The sequence below is a fragment of the Neolamprologus multifasciatus genome, chromosome 9, assembly GCF_963576455.1.
Source record: "Neolamprologus multifasciatus chromosome 9, fNeoMul1.2, whole genome shotgun sequence".
Lineage (NCBI taxonomy): Eukaryota > Metazoa > Chordata > Actinopteri > Cichliformes > Cichlidae > Neolamprologus > Neolamprologus multifasciatus.
In genome coordinates, this window is record NC_140447.1 from 21,034,435 (window position 1) to 21,056,063 (window position 21,629).

At 42.2% G+C, this 21,629-nt stretch overlaps 1 protein-coding gene across 1 annotated transcript in view; it reads left to right on the top strand.

The window, feature by feature from the left end:
- The window catches only part of plxdc2b (plexin domain containing 2b), a 133,721-nt gene that overhangs the window by 97,268 nt on the left and 14,824 nt on the right, over window positions 1-21,629 (top strand). Inside the window, exons 6-11 of the mRNA XM_085173398.1 lie at window positions 2,237-2,355; window positions 4,548-4,647; window positions 10,123-10,218; window positions 10,377-10,458; window positions 20,917-20,977; window positions 21,075-21,228. Of these exons, the coding sequence (XP_085029524.1) occupies window positions 2,237-2,355; window positions 4,548-4,647; window positions 10,123-10,218; window positions 10,377-10,458; window positions 20,917-20,977; window positions 21,075-21,228 (612 nt within the window). The remainder of the gene's footprint in view (window positions 1-2,236; window positions 2,356-4,547; window positions 4,648-10,122; window positions 10,219-10,376; window positions 10,459-20,916; window positions 20,978-21,074; window positions 21,229-21,629) is intronic.

The following is a 21,629-nucleotide window of genomic DNA, read 5'->3' on the forward strand; positions in this document are numbered from 1 at the left end:
AGCAAATGTGAGTGTTGCAATGCTGTAACGCTCCGGGAAGCACGTCAGACTACACTCGCTGTTATAGAAGAGTCCGCGTGGGTTTTCTCATCAATACGCTGACAGACAGATGAGGCAAACACTCGGTGAGCTGCAGCTGAGAGAGCATCAACATATAGATAATGAAGTGGCCCTGAGTGACATCGCCTGGAGAAGTCTCTATTGATATTATCTCACTGGATAAGCTAAAGAGTGTATTACAGTCTAGATAAACTGCTTAAGTGGAGATCTTCATCAAGGTTTTCTGGTTTTATCAGATACCAAGAAGCTTCTCTGCGGCATGGCTTCCATCTGAGCAGGAGTCAGGGTTACTTGTACTTGTAGCAAACTAAAGCAGATTGCATCAAATTTGTGATATGGCCAGTTTACGTTGCTTTATGGAAACAAAAGTGCATATAAAATGTTTTTAACTGGATAGTAGAATCTGGAAATTGCTTCTCCACATGTTTACCTTCAGTAATTCTGTCATCTTGACTGTCTTGTTAATCTGCCATTGCATTCCTGGCAACATCTGTTGAACATCTGTCCATCACTCCTCAGATGTATTCATTTTTTTTTCCCTAAGCCAAAAAATGGCCTAATCGTTCTGGTGTTACAGGCTGGATTTGTTTCTTTTTTTTGCTGCTTTGTTCATACAGCGGGTTAAACTTGTAACTGAAAATGGAAACAAGGCCAGTGTGTACTCCCTCCACACCTCCTCACCCACTCTATATTTTTAGAAAGGCAGCCCCAGATAGCACGTCAGCCTCCCCTCCTGAACTCAATGCATTTTAAGCAGACTTATATTAAGCGTAACTCGTGCTGACTGAGTAATCCCGCTGTGCCAAAAGTTAATAGCAATTTAGTGCACTGGCTTCTTACTGTATATTCAATGCCTTTCTCCTCGAGGTTGTTAAAATATTAGTCACATGTTGTTGTCTAACCCCCCTCCCCTTCCTTTAACACAAGACGCATCCATGTCCAGTGCCAGAGGCCATGCAGTAAACCACATGTAATTTATGATGGGGTTTCCTTTCCGACCAGTCACCGCTGCTCTCCAAGCTGCCAGCAGGGAAGCTAAAGCTCGCCTTTACTTTGGATGGACTTGCTCTGTCTGTGTGACGGAAAAATTGATTGGTCGCATTAACAAACCTTTATTGCCCTGGCATCAAGCCAAATGACTAACTCTGAGAGGACGAATGGCTTCCACATCAGCGGGTTCTCCAAAGTCCACAGTAAATTAAAATAGGGTTAAAAGTAATGCGAGGCTGGCTCTCTGGAGGGCAGAGCTGTGAGTCTGGTGCTAATTTAGTACTTCCCCGAATGAAACCGATGCATCATGGTGGTGGCTCCTGGTAATGAACTTCAGTTCACTTCAATTCAATCGTCTCACGGCGCTTCATACTGTAAGGTAAAGACCCTACACTGATACAGAGAAAGCCCCACCAATCAGGTGACCCCCTATGAACCAGAACTTTGTCGACAGTGGGAAGGAAAGAAGCTTGTCCTGTCTGCCAGCTTTTGTAAGATTTGAAGTTACAGAATTAAGTTATAGTGTAATATATGTTCCCTTGTTTATGCATTTATTCAAAAGCTATGCATTCTGTTTACCTGGTAGAGGTGTCAGTGATGTTCACCAGTAAGCTGCACTTGGATCAGTTCAGTAGTCTTGTCGTTGCTACTTCACTGCTTCCATCTCATTTTTCAGTACTACTACACGTTGGCGATTGCTCTGAGCCTTTTCAGTTGGCAGCTTTCATTCTGTAACTTTAGGAAAGAGTCATTTATGAAAAACTCTCATTCTGGTGAAAACTGCCCAACTCACACTGTCTGTCACAGTAACGGGCATGCCTTCATTTGGTTTTGTCAAAAGCCGTTTCTTTTTTCTCCAGCGAAGCTTTTCAACATCACTGCTTCAGTGTCAGTCACCTCACAGAAACCCCAGGGGGAAATGATTCCAGGAAAAAAAATGCCTCAAACTCATATCTCTTTACACAAACCGATGTTGCAATGATGTCTTTTCTATTCTCAGTCTTTGCTCAGTCAGCAGTTCTTTTCACGCTAGATCTGAGAAAGCAACAGAGTAAAACAAGTACATGCTATATGCAAACAGTTATATTCACTGGTACTGTGTTCTACTTTAATCTAGCCGATGCTGTTTGGCAAAAGCTGTGAAAATGTTTTCACTCTTTCTTTTCTCTCTTCTTTCTCCTTTAAGGAACTGCTCTAGTTGTGCAGTGGGACCACGTCCACCTGCAGGACAACTACAGCCTGGGAAGTTTCACCTTCCAGGCCACATTGCACAAGACTGGTAGGATCGTCTTCGCCTACAAAGAGGTGGGGACAGCGAGATGTCACAAAGGCTCGGCTTCTTACCGCGCTCATTTCTGTTTATGTTTCTTTTTCTGACAGCATCGTCAGATAGTGGTTTACCTCACTGTTTCTAGAGTCAGAACTAAACATTAAAAAACTAGCATTCAGTTTTCATACACCCCCTACTTGGACCAGTCCCTGAATTTAAGTTCTCTTTTCCACTTAATGTATCTCTCTCCAACACATAGCATCACACTGGTTATTTCTTACCATTCTGCTAATGGTTTTTATACTTTTGTGGGGTTTGTTTTCAACCAAAAGTCTTGACAAAATTGCCTGATCCAAAATTGCCAGTAAATTTAAATTTTTCAAAATTGCACACCAATTTTTATTTACCAGATACTTTCAAGTAGCTATTTTCAGAAAAACTGACACACAATCATCAAGAAAAAGATAATATTACTTACATTTAAGTGGCCCTAATGCATTTCTACCTATTTTCTGTCATACATATATTTTCAGATGAATCTATTTATAGATGTTCAATCGGCAGAAGCTCATCATACATCTTATATGAGATAACCAAAGTTTCCAGTTATGTGTTAATCCTATAGCTCAGGCTTCAGATTGGAGATAAAGTATCTGAATTTCAGGAGCAGGACCACGCCTCCAAGCACGCTCCTGGTTCTCATCTATATATGTTCCCCCAGTTCTACAAGCTGTTCGTTCTCATTTACATGCCCCACCCTGCTTCCCCTTTTTAATTCTTGAACTTCTTAACGTCTATTTAGTACATGGGGATCTGCCAGGCCCGGGAGCCGCGCCAGTCCTCTTCGAGGCCTCCCCCAAACTGCAGCTCAATTCATGTCCAAGCCTTCACCTTTATCAACTAAAATGCTGTCAAACCTCAAACGGGGATGTGGGCCCAGCGAGTGAAATGTTTTTATACTCTTGGATTTGTATGAGGTCATAGATAGCAGCAGCCCCACACTCCTGCTATTCAAACCTCCTGCTTATGAGGGGCAGCCAATCAGAAGACAGTTTGCTTAAAGGAGAAGCTTAAATGTTTCAAACAGAGGATGAACTCAAGGTCTGCACCGAGGCCCAGTATAAGATAGATACAGATTATTTTGAACTGTAAAGCATATGAAGCCTGTAGTAGAGTCTAAGAATAAAACTAATGATCTGATAGTGGCCACAAAAGGTCTCCTTTAAACCGTAAACACACACAATCTGTTTCCCTGACGTTTCTTTTAACAGTATCACTCATTTCTAACATTTGGCTCTGCCCCGTTGTTTTAGTTCAGTGAACAAATACCCAGTGTTGATGTGTTTTGACTAAAGGAGCGATGCCAACGTGGCCAACAAAATGAGTTTCTCAAATTTAATGGCAGCTTCTCAAGAAAAATTCAGTTAACGCCTTACTAGCTTTTTCCATATGCTTGATTAGGTTTTGGCATAATCTCCACTAATGTTACAAACTCTGGGTCACTGCAGGCCCTAACCGTGTCCGTTAATATCCACATTTCAAAAATGTCTTGGAAAAACAACCTAATTGAAGAGAGAGAAAAGAAAATCTTGAAGAGCTCGCTGTTGGAGTGTGAAATTTCCTAAGTCATGATAAGATAATTGCAGTGGTTATAACAGCGGTGCTGCTTCTTTTATTCTCGAGCTCGCTTGTGTAATTTGTTATTTTTACCTATTAGAGGATCTGATCTGAAGGCTGCTGAACTTTTTTCTCCTGTTGTTTCACATTAGGCTGGCATTATTATGGGTCTGAAAGGAGCAGTGTGACTATTAGTCGTGATCTGTGTGCACATAACCTGGATGATTACGAGTTAATGTTGAGTACAGCTGAGCTACTATGTACTTTATGTCACTTTAAATTCCTCCTCCATACAAACTTTTGTTGCGTTTAGCTGCTTTTCTGAATTAGTGTGTACGATCAAAATACTACATTTTACCTTATATAGACTTCTGTTTTTCTATTTGTAAGTCTTCACAAAGCTGCTGCTCATTTCTGTCCCATCTGGGCCTGAAATGTTTATTCTATGCTCCAAAGATAGCCATATGCTTATTGAAGTAGCATGTTGCCTCAGCAGATTCCTAAAGGAGGTTGTCAGCACTTCTACGCTGCTGTGGCCTGTTTGCATTTCTCAGCCTGTTTCAGACTGATCTTCGTGGTCATGGTAATGATTTCCCTTTTTCTATTTCAGATCCCCGTTGAGGTGTCACAGATCAGCTCTGTCAATCACCCGGTGAAAGTTGGCCTGTCTGACGCCTTTGTGTTGGTCCACAAGATCCAGCAGATACCCAGTGAGTCTCAAAATCAATTCAATGCCATAAATTTTCTTGTGCATATTAAAATATCTGGATAAATCCACATGCTGTCTTTGCGCCATGTTTGGAGTTCACATTGTAGAGTAGCTCTGAAAAATGGGATTCTAACTAGCTCATGAGCTACGTAGAGGTACAAAAAACAATTCAGGACTGGATCAATGTCTGTGTAGCATTTGTGGCAAGCGAAATGCTATTATATCACATTTCAGGGGTTTCGTAGCAGCTCATTATAGCTCTTTATTTCTTTTAAAGCCTCTTTTTCTTAGTACTCAAAGTCGTTCGTGAGGAAACGTGAGAAAAACAAACTACAAAGCATAAATAAAACTGCAAATAAAAACAGGAGCTTAGCCAAAGGTTACATTTCAGTTAGTGTAATAAGAGTTTAACTTTGTGTCACAGCTCTCAGTTCAGCCTCGTCCGTTTGGCTTTAGCTCCAGCTTGTCACCACCTTTTCTCCCCACTGCTCTTCAGCCTCAGTGGGCACAGCTCCACATCTGCCTGTTTCTTTCTTTCTTTTTATTTCCAGTTACTGTAATTTAAGCCCATTTCATTTAAAGCAAATGCAGGAGAAACACTTCAAACCTTTTCATTCAGAGTCAGACTCTCTCGCTCTCACCGGCTCTGATTCAAAGTCTGCTGCAATAATGAGTTGTCAAAGGTGATTTATTCAGTAATTTAAATGGTGTTGTGATTACATCTGTGAAACTTGGATAGTGTTTATTTGTCAAAGTTAATATCTCGGGGCTTTTTTCATCCTTTCAGCGGCAGCTTTATGTTCTCCGCAGTATGTAGTGAGAGGGGTTGTTTTGTAAGTTTAGTTTGAGTAAGATAAATCTCACAAAAAAACACATCCTCTTGGCATGGTAAGAGTTTCCAACTTTGTTTTCTGGCATGTCCCAGGGTCTTTCATAGAGGATCTCTTTGCAGAAGGCTGCGGTTGGCACTGAGAGATTTGAATATCAAACCAGTTAGCACAGTCCTCCTAGACTTTATAAACCAAACTGTCTTTGATGCCTCTGACACAGCATGATGAAACCAATGTGTGCAACTGCTGGGCTGTGGAGTGATGAAATCTTGAATGGGAGCATATTGAGACTGAGGTGTTGTGTCGAACATAACTCGTGTCTCCGAGGTGTGTGTGTTCTTGTCTTTATGGCAGATACTTCATTTCTATCAGGAAAAGCAGAATGCTAAAACAGTTTCAGTGGTGGCATCAAAATGAGGAAACTGTACTTCTTTTCGACACAGACGTATGTTTTTCTTGCCCATATTTAAATCATACAAAGCTGTCGTTGCACGGATCATATGTAGCTCTACTACTTGAAATTCGTCACAAGTTTCCAAACATTAAAGGACAAAGACAGAACCAAATCTTATTTCAAGCAATAAACTAAACCACAGCTATCCCTGACAGATTTTATCATCTATCATTAAATTCATTCCTCACTTTATAATGTTGTTTTGAAACCTAAATCCTGAAAATGGGTTGTAAATAAAAAACATTTTTAAAAGTTTCCTAGTGGAAAGGAGACAAACACACATTTCTGCTGCTGTACTTTAGATTTTGACCAAAACAAAAAAGAAATATTGTTAGATTCATAAAGACACAGCTTAAATTTTGATTTATTCACCACAGTGAATTTTAAGTCAAACAGATGTGATGGTTAAAATGCAGATTTTGCATGAACTCTTTCTGAATATTTTTATAGAGTGGTCCATTTTAAGATAGCAAACTTGGATATTAACCCAGAGCACACTGCAGAAGCATCACGAATTTCTGTAGGCAAAGAAATGGGACATTCTTCAGTGGCCAAGTCAGTCACCTGATCTCGACCCAATGGAGCATGCTTTTCAGTTATTAAACGGATGCAGAGAGACCCGCAAGCAGCAACTGAAGGTAAACACAGTCATGCACATTGACATTGACATTGCAAAATTAGGATTGTGAATAAAAATGGCTCTAATTCCTAAACTGTTCATGCAAAATTTTTGTAAAAACTCCTTGAATTAAAACTGAAAGTCAAGACTTAAATCATATTTTTATTGCTTGATTTAAAAACCACTGTGTTTGTGTACAGAGGTAAAACTACAAAAACTGCATCTTTGTCTGACAAATTATGAACCTCTTTAGTTTTAGTCCATGAATATTCAATAGCCATAGGAGGGCTTTTGTGAATATCACCCGTCTGCAGTCACTGTAAAGAAAATCAAACTCTTGCATTAGCTGAAACAAACAAGGCTTTGTTTTCTCACAGATGGTATTTGCAGAGTGCACTGACTCATGTCCATGTTTGAAGAAAAAGGGCAGTATTTGCATCCTGCACCTGTCAGTCCAAAGGGCCTGATGTTCTTTATAATCTGCACAGCAAGACCCTGTGGAGAAATTGAACGATATTGCCTGTACAATCAGAGATTTTTCATAATAATAAAGAAAACTATTTGAAATGACCTTTAATAGGGAAAAGGGACTAACCTTTAGAAAAAGAACAAATCAGCAGTAGTCATGAAAAAACTTAGGATGATGTATGGGAATAGTTTATATGTTACATCAAGTCTCCCTTTGTTCTTGCACATACAATAAAAGTGCAGGCTGCAAAATATACTGCTGATAGAGCAGTTTTTAAAATGAAATCCAAAAAAATATTAGACTTTTGATCAATCTGTACTCCAGATCACACAACATGAGCCATGTGCCAACATTTTATATTCTGCGGTGACTATTTTTAGCTGATAATGCCATTTGAACCCATCACCAGCTATCAGGAGGGAACAACAGCTAACAACAATACCTAATAGCAACTATGTGGCGTGATCTACTGGCAGTTAAACCCTGTAATCTTACAACTTAAAACCTTAAGAAGAGATGAGCTCTCACTTGTCCCTTCCATTAAAAGGAAAGGACAAGAAAATTTGGAGAAATTCCTAAAAAAAAAAAAAAAACATACAATGAATTGCTACCAGAAGTCATAGCATGCTATTCCAGTCAAGCTGAACGTCCTGGTAATACATTTTGACATATTTTCACAACCTTGTCATGCCAAATAAATAAATGTATTCTAATGGATGCTCCATAAAGTGCATTAGGTCATAATAATATAGGGGGGAAATGCAAAAAAAATGTTTGCCTGCAGCCAGTTAGATTATACAACATTATTGCATTTTTTAAGCTCAATGAATTTTTACCCATGGGAGGACCAACCCACAGCCCATCCAGTAAAGGAAGCGATGAGAGAATATATTTGTGGGTGTCCTGTGTAATTAACAGGTCAGATACACGCACTTATTACAACACAGGCTGTAATATGCTTTTAATGCTAGGTTAGACTTTATCATTAGTCACTCTTAAAATGAAGCCAAAACCACCTCAGCCATTTTCAGATCTTTGTTTCTATACCTGGATTATTTAATCCGTGTAAACTAGAGAAATCTGTGGTATTCTGTTTGCATTCATTAATGCTCAATAAAAAGTCTTCTAACTATTAAATCAGGTTTCTAAAATGTGCAATTGAAAAAAGAATTACAGTCCAGGTTAGCATCACTGTTTACTGTCTTTTCAGGATGTTTGAAGATGATGTAACTAAGCTTTTTTTTTTCATAATTGATGACACATTTATGCAAACTGGGCTTTGTCTGACAGTATCACTGAAGCTAGCTAAATTCTCATTAGGTGTTATTTATGTTGTTGTTGAGACCAGGCTATAATTGATTTAATTTGTAGCTTCTTATCACCTTAAACCACAGATCGGAGAAGCTATACAGCCTGCCCAGACATCAGCAGCCTTAGGCTGTGGAAATGACCTCTCTCTGGCCCTAACCACACCATTAGGCACCTGATAATCCTTTAGCTGTAGGCAAAAGGAAGTCAATCACCAGGGGAGCAGAGGAGGGGAAAGGAAGGGCGGTTGTATTCTCAGGTTGGGCTGAGCTGGCTCACATTTTGCTGCTTTGATCAGCCGTCCTGTCTGTAATCAAAATAAGCAGTCTGCAAGGAAACAGTGTCGCACCACATGAGGGGCACAACTCTTTCCACACCAAGAGTCTCTCAGTCAAGTGGAAAAAAAGGAACCTAGTGCAGAGAAGTTATTCAAATGTGTCAAATGCAAGGGTGTTGTAAAAGTTAAAGGACTTTTGTGGTGCTATGTAACTGACTTAATTTAAAGAAGCAACAAGGGTTGGATTAAATTTCTTTGGATTACAAATTAGGATTTATCATACACAATGATAACAGGAAATAATGTGACAATCTTTGCCATACGAGTAATCAAAATTTGACATAAATTATTTACTTTTTATTTAAGTTGCTTTTCTTGCCCCCTCTTCTTTCTAATGTACTGTGTGTTAACGTTGGCTGTGTTTTGAATATAACTAATAAGCTGGGCAAAACCAGTAATGTAAAATGTATCTAATTAGTTAGCTTAGCCTAGCTTAGCTTAGTTTAGCTTAGCAAAAGCCCAGCACATTAAAACCATAACTTTTTTGTGGGGATTAAACAATCGTGTTACTAAGTGAGCTCTAGAGGTGCTGGTAGGCAGCAGGTTTTGGTAGCTTCACACAGAGTTGGGCTAACTGCTTTCGGTGTTCTTGCTATGTTAAACTGAGCTAGGCTACGCAAACTATCTGGACTCTGTCCATGTTTAATAGGCAGACACGAGAGTAGCGTCAATCTTCACACCTTAATAACTTAATAAGCTTAAGCTGAATAGCTTTAACTTTAACACAGTTTTACCAGTTGGAAATATATTAGATTTTAAGGGATTTACTTGCTCTATATATTCCACAGCCACAGTTTTATGTATTGAATTTCATTTGTGCGATAAAGAATGTCATGCATTGTGCATTGTCTCTGTACGCACTGCAGTGCACCTCAGTGCGATCCAGTACAGATTTACTGCTTTATTCCTGGGGCGCCTGCACAGAAAAGTCATATAAAAATCTAATTAGAGTTTGAAATAATCCATGCATTAACAGCAGGAAGGCGCAATCATTACATTTGTCAAGCTACTGCTCTGGTCTTTTTTCCACTTATGGTAGCAAAGACGCATGGCCCAGACAGCCCATTGTACTCCAGCCGATATGAGTTATAAGGGCCAGAATGCAATGAGAGTCAATGATATATCTAATCAATTGCTCCATCATGCCCTGGCTGATGGCTCGCTGTTACAGATGACTGGGAAGGCAGCCTTTCAACAGGGTCTGATTGATATCAGCTCCCGGGGGAAATTGCTACCGTCCATTGCCAAGTCGTGGTCTGACACTTTGGGCACAACGAGAGGGGAGAAATAAAGTGCTGTGGTAGCATCCCATATGACCCGATTCTGCCTCCCACTCTCTTTCCTCTTTCTATAGGGATAACTTGTCCCAGTTTTTATCTCGGGGTTTGGAGGATTTGCGATGGTGGCTTTGCTGCTTTCTCACTCAGTCCCTCTTTTTTTTTTTTCCTTCAAAATCTAGATGTGAGGCGGAGGACGATCTATGAGTACCACCGTGTGGAGCTGACTAAGACAAAGATCACCAACTCTACAGCTGTGGAAATGATGCCTTTACCCAGTAAGAAGAATTAATAGTAACTGTTTTTTGTTTGATATAGACTCCTGAGTAAATTCTTTATTTTTGGTATAGGCTGTAGACCTTTTCCTTGGCCATGTGTCTAATTGGCTATTGACTGTATAAACTGTTTCCTCTTTTTTAACCTTTCCCCACTGCAGCCTGCTTGCAGTTCACCAGCTGTAGCTCCTGCATCTCCTCACAGATCAGCTTCAACTGTAGCTGGTGCCATCGGCTCAACAGGTTGGATATAAGAACATTTTTACTCTTACAAAAGACATCTTTTATTGTCCTTTTCACATTTCCACCTAGTATGTTCTTACAGGCAATTATTGTAGCATCTTTACCTTACAATATAGAGCACCTCGAGGTGAATTTTGTTTGTGAATTAGCACTAAATTGAGTTGAACTGAACCATTAAAACTTGCCTAGCACATAGGCAAAGTGCACATACTTTTTGCCTGTGCAAATAAGCGAGAAAGCAGCAGCTAATCTTTTGACTAGGCCTTCAAAGGGGTCTCGTGATATCACCACTCTTCTTCTCTTTATGTTGGCTTCAGCAGTTTTAAGCTACACGGGATAATTTTTAGGGCTCCACATGGTCGAGCACATGGGGGCATTAAAAATGCACTGCAAATTTATGAGATTGTCCCTCCCTCCAGACTCAAACTAAAGCCAGGATGTGCCTTTAGCTGTGCCTTTGTTGGCTCCTAAACTGAAGCTGTCTCCTGTTAAACTAAAAACTTGTGGACACTCTGGATGCCTTTAAAAAGCAGCAGACCCATTCATCTTTTAAGACTTGCTTTTGAGTTTTCATTGTATTTGTAAGTTTTTTTCTCCATTTATTATATCCTTTATTTTTTTTTACATCGTCATTTATCATAAAGCAGCCTAGCCCTAAAATACAATTCAATTTTCAATATAATTTTATTTATATAGCGCCAAATCACAACAATTGGATTTGCATTGTAACCCTACAATGATACAAGAAAACCCCAATACTAAATACTAATACTAATAAATATGTAGAATTTGTATAAAATATTTGTGCCTACTGTGTAATTTTTGGCACTCACAGTGCCATAGGCAAGGTTTATACAAAGTTTCCTCAAGAATGGCCCATTTGTCTAGGAGGAGATGGTGAACATACAAACGCTATGATCATTACATGATGATTGGTCAGTTAGGAATACTACCCATGTCCAAACAATAACTAGACATTAGAAGCATTAGAAGCATATTTAAGGTGGAGCAGAACCCCACATGCCAGTATAAGAAGCAGCTGGTTGTGGTTGTTGAAGGCGAGTGCTGTCAGGTAGCCACTTTAAATTGTCTTCTGCTCCTCACTTCATGCCTGAAATCCAAAGTGACATCCCTTATACTCACAAAAAGGTTTTTTACTACAATTGAAACTGGTACGGAAAAGCTAAAATTGGAGGTGTACACTGTATATACAACACTGTCTGTTGTTCAACACCTTTTATCATGAACGTGCTGAAGATTTCCAGAAAGAAAAAGTTTTAATCTGACTTTTTTGGGGGGACCACAGTTCCATACATTAAATTGCTGAGTTTAACTCATTTGATTACATGTAAATTTTCTGTTTAATTGTATTATGTAAGTACAGTGTAGAACATTAAATGTAATGAAATCTGATCAAGTGAAAGTTACTTGATTGGTTTACATTCAGTTATATCAGATCAGGTCAACTAGTAATTGGAAGATTGATTGTTAGATTCCCAGCTGCTTCAGTCTGCTTGCCAAAAATCCTTGGTCAAGATAGTGAATCCCAATCATCTGTGCTGTCAAAGAACAGTTTCCAACTTTTTAGCTCGCTGTCTCAACACATTTGCAAAAGCTCTCTGGTTCTAGACCATCAGGACACACAAATCGCTGGGAGGGTTTTGTCAGGCAGCATTATTATATTTTATTATATTTTTGTATTTTCTTTAGCTTTAGGTAAGTCACTATGGGCATTACAATAGAAACACAGACAGAGGTTCACAGTCTTGTAGACATCCATCCAGTGCCTCATCAGGCTTGGGGCCAGGGAGAGGGAAGTCTGGGTGTCTGCTTAAAGTGCTGCCCCCCAGGACTGAAGCCTTAGTGAAAACCAAGAAATGGATGGAAGGACAGACGATGGAAGTTATTTAATTTATTGGCACTATTATCAAATATAGCCGTGAGTCTAATTGTGCTATTTCAGCCCTTCTTTTTCAGCTTTCTTTGACCATTTCTCTTTTAATATTTTTAATTTATACAATACTTTTAGAGGTCTGTTTATCCATTGCAGTTAATAAACTGTTAATTTTTCCACTTAAATGTGAATTTATTGTTCCACATATCCACTGACTACTGAAGAATCCCCCACGTGTACACTTCAAGTGGGTCTAGAGGGACTTGTTGGTAAAATGTTATCCAAACATATATATTTGGATCACAGATTTACATATAGTAATATAATGTGATTATTCTGAAAAACTTGTGCGTTAGGTTTTAATTTAATCAGGCAGCTTCACATTTATGCTACGCAGCAGTTGGTTGTAGTCTTTGGGAGGGAAAGCGACTCACTCCGACATTCATTCAGTTCACACCTGTTCTGCCAACCTTTGCTCTACTTTTTATCATTTCAAACAAAAGTAAATATTTGAGCTGCTAAAGAAGTGTTGGCGTTCCTCCCCAGAATTTCCTGACAGCTGAAATGTGAGCTGTGGTGGGTTTTATTTTATCAAATAGAAAGGTCTGAGTTAAACAGACACCGAGGATAGATGGTGGAGGAGTTTATCTTCCCTGTAAGTTAAGGAAGCTTGGACCTGACTGTCAATGGGTGTCTGCTTTTCTGCATTTTTATTTTGTTGAAAATATTTTTCGGAGATTGTCGTCAGTGTTTCGGGGGGTTTTGCCGTTTGACCTTTCAAGCTACAATCGCTTCTTTTCCTGCACCGCTGCATTTTAAACTCCTTGATTAGTGAGCGTTCATCTGCCAATCTTTTCCTTTGAACTAATTATTTATTTGGAGTACTTAATGTAATGTGCAGCTCTGTGCAGCGCTGGGAATTGTTATTTTGGACTTCGAAGGGGTATTGGGAGTTGACTTCCCCTCTGTTTTGCATTTTGAATGCCCTCCCCTTTGACAAAGACAATCTAATTTACAGTTCAATGATATGAAAAACTGCTTTTCTGTTCAGCAGTTTATGGATGCGGTGGAGAGATACTGTACGCCTGTAGCAGGGATCTCATTAAGCAGCATTTTAATTAGCTTTCCTACTGTGTTAATATCTAACTGTTCAGCATCACTCTGCCCTTTGTATCCTTCAGCCATTTCCTTTGAAAAAGGCAAACATGCTTTAAACACGCACTAATTAAAAACTATGGCAGCCTCGCTGGCTCTGGGGGTTAATGAAAGGAGCTGAAATTTAAAGGGAACGTCCCTAACAGACTAATCGCACCGTGGAGTGCTGTGAAGGTGAGAGCCTGGCGCCTCTTTCATGCTAAGTTACAAGGTGAATCAGTTTGCTGTGGCTGATGTGGACTAAAGTGGGTTAATAAAGCATGACAGACATTGCCGTGGAGGATCACAGTGGGCCGTACGTGCCAGAGCCTCTGAATGCTGATGTGCTTAGAGGTGCAGGGATTTGTTTACCTAAAAAAACACAGCTGGTGTGCATCACAAATGGGTGTTAAGGAGACGAATGTTGAATTTTAATTTGTGGTAGCCTCACACCAAATTGTTCCTCTATAGTTTTTACGTGAAACGGCACACAGGCTCACCAGTCTGAGATTTTAGATCTCAAAAGTCCTGCTTTACTTAAAAGTAAATTCTAAGCAAAGTTTACTAATGAAGCAAAACCAAAAAGTAATAAACTACAGGTATGTTTTCATTAATCTAAGAGTAGCACACACGTTTTTATTTGCACCTGTTCAGCTGCTCATTAACCCAAATATCTAATCAGCCAATCACATGGCAGGAACTCACTGCATGTAGGCATGTAGACGCCAGAGGATAGCATCCACTGCTTTGAGCTGACAGGAAGGCAACAGCAACCAAGGTGGGCCGCCATGCTGGGTTCCACTCCTGTCAGCTAAGAACAGGAAGCTGAGGTTGCAGTTTTTACAGGCTCACCAAGATTGGATGATAGAAGATTAGAAAAACATCTGATTTGATGAGTCTTGATTTCTGCTGCAGCATTCAAATGGTAGGGTCAAATATTGACACAATCAAGTTGACAAGATGGATTTACACTTTGGGACCCTTAGCACCAACTGAACTTTTTTAAATCCCACACTTAATATTGTTGTCCATGTCCATCCCTTTATGACCACAGTGTACCCATCTCATGATGTCAGCATCAAGCACAATTATCTCATACGGGTTTCTTAAGTTCTCTGTACTCAAATGGCCTCCACAGTCACCAGATCTCAATCCAACAGAGCACCCTTGGGATGTGGTAAAATGGAAGATTCACATCATGCATGTGTTCAGCCAACAAATCTGCAGCAGCTGTGTGATGTTATCATGACAATATGGTCCGGCGAGACTGGTCCAAGAGTTAAAGCTGTTTTAAAATCATGCTTTTGGACCTTGTTGAATATGAAGAATAAAGGCAGTTCTGAAGGTAAAAGGAGTCCAACCTGGTACTAGCAAAGTGTAGCAAAGTGATAAACTTCCTATGAATACATTTCTCTCTAAAAGTAAATCACTGAGAGCAGAATGAACTGTCACCATCATCTAATGTTCCCTCCATAATGTTAAAGTAATACTGCTCTCAGGGGTAAACAGCCTATGCTGAGAGAAAACTACAAGCTGTTGGCAGACAGCTTGTAGTTTTCTTCTAGGACCTTCCACAGTGGGATAATCAGCGAGAGAGAGAGAGACAATTATCCTGACAGACATGTACTGAAAAAAATGCATCAAAATGATTTGATTATATGAAAATTTAAAGGGTTAAAAATGGTTTTATAATCATTTCTGTCATGCAAGGAATAACTCCCTCTAAGTGAGTCAGAATGAAACCTAATATCACGATCCACCCATCCTGCTGTGATTGTTGAAAACCTGAGCAGAGATATTCACCTCATGGGTTTATTTATATTTAAATGAAGCACCTCAGTCCATTTCTAATTAAAGCGCTGTGGGCTCGCTGTCTTAGATGGCAACCGGCTGAGATGGATGCCATTGAGAAGAAACAAAGCCACGAGCTCCTTTTAGAGACAGGTTAGACCAGACCTGCTCAGTAATATCGCGCCTCGTTCTGGCTGCTCCGCTGCCCTCTCAGGGGGGAAAAGCAGCCGGGGGGAAATGGGGGATTAAGGAGAGGAATCTGTGTCGCCTGATTGAACAGATGGAGTGATTTTTTTTGGGATGGGGGTAAAAGAAATGGGATGATTAGAGAGGTAGAAAGATGAAAATGGACTTCTTCTGATAAAGTCATTACCATAACAATATGTTCTCTAGAGAAATGGGGCCTGCTGGGGATGCATGAGATCCTTTTGGGCTCATAGTGTCCCTGCAGCACAAAGCAGAGATACCACTGCTATCGAACTGCCATGTTTCTGCCTTGCGAGCTGGTCGTAGGTTGTTTTTATCCGTGTGCATGTCAGAGCGAGTGGGTTTCCTGCTTTGCATGCTAACTTTTTCTTCCACACAGAAAATCCTTTGAGAGCGTAGACAGACAGGATGATGGCGAGCTCACCAGCAAGCGAGTTATAATTTTTATCCTTTACAGCAGGCAAGATTAGTAGCTGTTGCCTCGATTGCTGTCTGTCTTTTCAAATCGTATGGTTACGCATAGTTGACTCAGCAGGACCCTTATCCCAAGGCCTCATGACCCCTTGAACTTCCCACTCACAGACCTTCGCACTTTCCCCTTTAAGCTCCTTGAATCCAAAGCTCAGAGGGTGGCAGGGAGTGGGAGGTGTAGATATTTTCTTCCCAGCTTGCTTCAAAGTAGACAAACCTAAAGGCATTATTGATCTTAGCTTAAATTACACTATGAATGTTTAGAGGGAGCACTCAGCTTCGTTGTACTTACAACCATGAGGAATATGACTCAGCTTGGAAAATAATTATGCAGCGCTTTTTAGAAAGCCTGACAAGAGCCACAAAGCCTCTTTTTAGGCTTGAAATGTGAAATTTGGGATAGCAGCATCCTGAGTTTGATTACAGTGAGAACTTTTGGTTCATTTTAGTCTTCCTTTTTCCTTTTCCACTTTGTTTTCCATCAAGCTAGTGTTTTAGAAAATGTAAATCAGCATTAAAAGTTAAGTATAAAGAGAGAGGAAAAGCGAGCACAACCAAACAGAGATATTAGATCAGCCCAATGTTAGACAGTAAAAGCTTCAGGTTCAGCAATGTGGCAGGAAGGGAATGACCCAAATGCACGACTCAGAACAGCTTTATTGGTGAGGCCTTGCAACAAAACAAACTTAACACACGTCTGTAACTAGAAATCAAGGACAGGCTTACGCAGATAATACATACACAGGAGTAGATTGGATACATTTGTGGAACACAGCTGAACAGAATCTGACTGTCGAGACAGGGGAAGCAAAAAGCACACACACAAGACAGGAGACTGTCAAAATAAAACAGGAAGTAACACACACTGAGACTCAGACTAAGACAAGTGAACCTGAAAGTGAGACTGGGGTTAAACAGACATGGAGACATAACAAACCAGGGACACAGTTGGGGAGACTGGACATAGAAAGCAACGAATTAGTGCCGTCGGCGTTAATCTCGGTAAAATGACGTTAACGCCATAACCGCATTAACGCAGCAAATCTCCGTTAGCGAGTTAACGCGGATCGCCCCGTGCGTGGGGCCGCACGGCGATAACACGTTAACAAGCTAACCGTGCTAACGCTTGACATCACCATTTAAAAAAAAAATTTTTTGTTGTTTTTTCATTTGTAGCTAGAAATTACTCTGCGAAATTGGATATGACAAAAAAAAAGTTTTGTTCATACATAGCACAACATACTGTATAATCTCTTTTAATTCTGTCCTTGCAACTTTGTTGGAGTTATCAGACAGCTCTGACCACCGGTTTGCAGACCAACTAATGCTTGGCCATATATACTCTGGGTTTTGATTTAAAGCAGGCTTGCAGGCAACATCGAAGCTCTTGACTTCTGGTTTTAAGAGTAATGTATCCTTTTTTTTTTTTTCTTTTTTTTTTAATGAGACTTCTGGTCTCAGATTTGCTTAAAAACCTTTCATCTAATCAGAAATCCCAGTCTTCAATTAATTCAATACAAAATACTACATAGAGTGCACTATACAGGTCATCGGATGTTCAAGATGGGCTTTGCATCTACCAACAACTGCTCACACTGCCAAACCAATTCACCGGACAATTATATCCACGCTCTTTGGTTCTGTCCACCAGTTCAGAAGTTTTGGCGCGAGATATGTGAAGACTTATCAAAGTGTCTGAAATGTAACATTCCAACTTCCCCCTTAGTGTGTTTGTTGGGCAGCTTAGATAATGTCACTTCAGAAAAGAATATAGCCCATATGGTTTTCACTGCCCTATGCATAGCCAAGAAAACAGTCCTCATGAACTGGAAAAATAAAAACAATCTTAATTCTAACCAATATAGAAATTATCTATTAGATTACATTAGTCTTGATACAGCCTCTGCCACCACATCAGATCAATTGCTCTGGACTCCTTTGATCACCTCCATCACCTAGTGGGGGTGGGGGGTCATATTTTGGTCTCGCCTTCACTGTTGTGATTGGTGTGGGGGTAGGGTCGGGCTTAGGGCGTCAGGCGGTTCCCCGGGAGCATCTTCCTTGGGGGGCTCAACCCGGGGTAGCGGTCATGGCCAATTAGGGGCTCTGTTGGCTCTTAGGTGACGGCTTCCTCGTGGCTACGTGCAGCGGGGCTAGGGGAGGGTCTGTGCTGACGGACGGGGGTTACTGACCTGGTAGCCTGGCTGCCCCTGGGTGGGTCCGGGACGGGCGTGAGGTTCTGGGGGCGCTCCGGCTCTGGCCTGGGGCCCTGGCCGGGCCTCGGGGGCCTGGGTCCTGGTTGGTGTGTTGCCGGGGTTGTGGGCCGGTGGGTATATGGGGGCCCGCCACTGGCGCAGGGTGCCGCCGGTGCGCCGAGCCACCTGGGGGGCTCTTCAACTGGTGGGGGGGGGGTTGTCACATCTTGCAGGAGCTTTCCTCTCTCAGGAACTCTCTCTGCAAGAGGGGGAGATACAGGAGAGGTGGAGGAAGATCTCAGCCTGGGCGTCTATTGTCTTATGTAGTCTGGAAGATGAGTGGATGATGGGGTGGGTGTAGTTTTCTCTGTTGTGGGGTTGGGTGGACTGCCCCGGGCTCTGTGGGGCCGGGCGGCGCCGCTGCACTGGTCCCCGGTTCGGATGGGCCTGGGCCCCCCTTCCCTGGCGGGTCGCGGAGTATGGGGGTGCCTACTGGGGTCAGCGGGGGAGCTGGCCCCAGGGAGGGGTCACTTGCCCCTCCCTTCCTTCCCTCCCCATCTCCAGCTGCCTCCCTCTTCCCGCTCCACCACAACCACCCACACATGCAGGGCCTTGGAGTAGGGGTGTGTCACCAGGGTGCAGAGGAGGTAACCCCCCCCCCCCCTCTGTCCCCTTCTGGCTGCCTCTGCCTCAATTTTATCCCGCAACTTAGACATTCACATTACTCACACTCTCATTACACATACATATAGGATCTTGGGGGTGGGCACGCTACACGGAATCCCAATTACCATCAGGGTGTACACCTCACCCCCGGCGTCGTTGCCCACCTCTCAATTTTAAATACACGTAGACATTGAGGGCTAGCAGGAGGGACTATGCGCTTACCTGCTGCTCTCTGGCAGGTAGCTCCATGCCCTCCTGGGTTTTAAATGCACCTTAGAACACACATACATCAACACTACAATGAGCGGGTGGAGGGAGGTTAGGAGTCTTCTCTCACCCTCGTTCTCTGCTTCCTGCTGGAGCAGGGGGGCTAGGAGGAGGAGTTGGCCGTCCGACTGGGATCCGGAATGTGGGGCCTCCCTGCTGCTGCGGAGTCGGGGCGGTCTGCTTCTCCCCACCGCAGGGAAAAGGGTAACACAACCTGGGTCTGGGTGCAGTTCCCCCCTCCAGGGGCAAGGGTACCTAGACCCGGTTCGTAGAGTACGCTTGGGGAGTGTGATTGTGTGTACAGCGTCTCTTTATGTCTGTCTCCACGTTGGTTGAGTGTGGAGTAAGTGCATATGAGAGCATGAGGGTGGGAATGGATGTTTGTATCTGTGTGTGCCTGTATGTCTGTGTCTATATGTCAGGTTGGGTATCAGATGCCACCTCTCTGAGGACAGCTCAGGCCCTCCAAGGTTTGGAGGCCTATCTCCCCCCACCACTTCCCCTGCCGGGGGCGGACTCCCTCAGACATCGGTGCGTTGGTGGTTCTTTGTGTCCGGGGGTGGGCGTCCGGGTACACACCGGCTCACTCCTTGGCGGCTGCTTATCGGGGCCTGGAGCCTGGGGCTCGCTTGGGCCACCTCGGAGGTGGGGTGCCCCCGGCCTCTCGGCCTGGGGCTCGGTCACTCAGGCACAGCTGGCTGCCGGCGGAGCTCACGGGCACGTCACTGCAGCCCCCCCTGGCTTCTGCTCCGTGGCTGCTGGGTGACCCCTCATCTGGGACTCTCCTCGGCTCTTTCTGGGACAGTGGCGCGGCTGCCCCTCTGTTGGTCTTCCTTGGTCTCTTGTGTTCTGGGGGCCTCTGGATGTCTGGAGTTTTGATCTCCTCCATACCTGCTTCATGCCCTGGAGGACGGGGCAGTGGCCCCCCACACCCTCTAGCAGATCATTACATGAGGGAACCTTTTAAGAAAACAAGCGCGTCCATGCTCACAGGTGTACACACGGGTGATCACACACACAAACTACACCCTTTTTGGCTCCTACCTCAATGCACACTGTGCTGTCGATCTTACGTGCTGCACAATAATGTTTAATATTTAGTAGTTACTGTCATATTCCCATATATCATTGTGATGTGGTTTATTGTATTACTCTCGTTTTCTTCTGCTTGTTTTCTTTTTTCTTTCTCAACAGGTGATCCAGGTGATCGATATATGTATTTATTTTTTTATTTATTTATTTTTTTTCTTCTGCTTATTCTGTTGGTTTTTGCTTTTTGCCCTTCTCCCCCGTCCCTCTTCTCAACTGTCTTTCTTTCCCTCTTTCTTTCTCCCTTTTCTTTCCCCCAGTCAAATCTGTCCCGTATTCAGCAAGTGAAAATAAAATAAAGAATAAAAGGTGAATCAAATGGACCATTACGGCAAAGCTGGGATGGTCAATTTGGTAAAGAAAAACCGTTGGGCATCTTTCTTCGCCTTTAGACAATAATTCTGATGGCAAAAGAGCCAAACGGGACAGGCAAAAAAAAAAAAAAAAAAAAAAAAAAAAAAAAAAAAAAAAGAGTAATGTATCCTGCTTGGCTGTGATGGGTACCCTACAGCAGTTGTGCTCCAAACACTGTTAGTTATTATAAACAGTTAGGATGGAGCCCCTCTGCTGGATTAACTAAATCCTGACTATGACTCTAAATCTTTTCTGCTTTATGTTTTGTTTAAAAAACGGTTTATGTTAGTGTGTTCTGAAAATCCTCAACTTTGGTTACACTATATACATACACTATAATCCCACTCCACTTTATTAGACTGACATTTGTGCTGTTTCCTTTGCTCTCAGATGTTCCACTGGCTTTGACCGCCATCACCAGGACTGGATGGACAGTAGCTGCCCAGATGAGGTGAGTGTCACAATAAGCAGCCATTACATTCGACAGTTCAGGATGGTGAAACATCTAAATCTGTATCAGAAACATAACAAAATTTCTCATCTTTCAGACCAAGGACAAGATGTGTGACATCGCAGACACTACGTACCTTTACCCTTTCACCACCACGGTTGCTGCCAAAACAACACCCAAGGGGAAGGAGGCCACTGCGGGCAGGGAAACACCCTCCACCTCCCACCCCCCCACCAGCGTCCCCACTGAAGGTAAAGTAGAAGAGAAGCGTTGGATCGCGGCCACAGAGCATATTGTGCTGTGATCGATGCTCCATTCTGGCAAGATGTTAAATGAAGTGCATGCTCTGGAGCTGCTCTTTATTGTTATTGATGCATTTTCTGTTATGCAACATGCACAAGACACACATTTTGTTTAAAGAATACATGAATATGGGCTGCAGCTCTCTACTTAAACAAAAAAAAAATGTTCCAGATGACAAGCAGCGGTGCGCTGTGCTTGTACCAACTTTTAAAGAAGCAGATCGAAATAGGACAAATCCCACCAGTCGAAAATGGAAGCACCCACACAGACCTGGGATCATCTCACATTGCTAGCTCAGTCTCGGTCTTTCATGCCTAAGAATGTGACAAATCTGTTGACACTTAAAAAT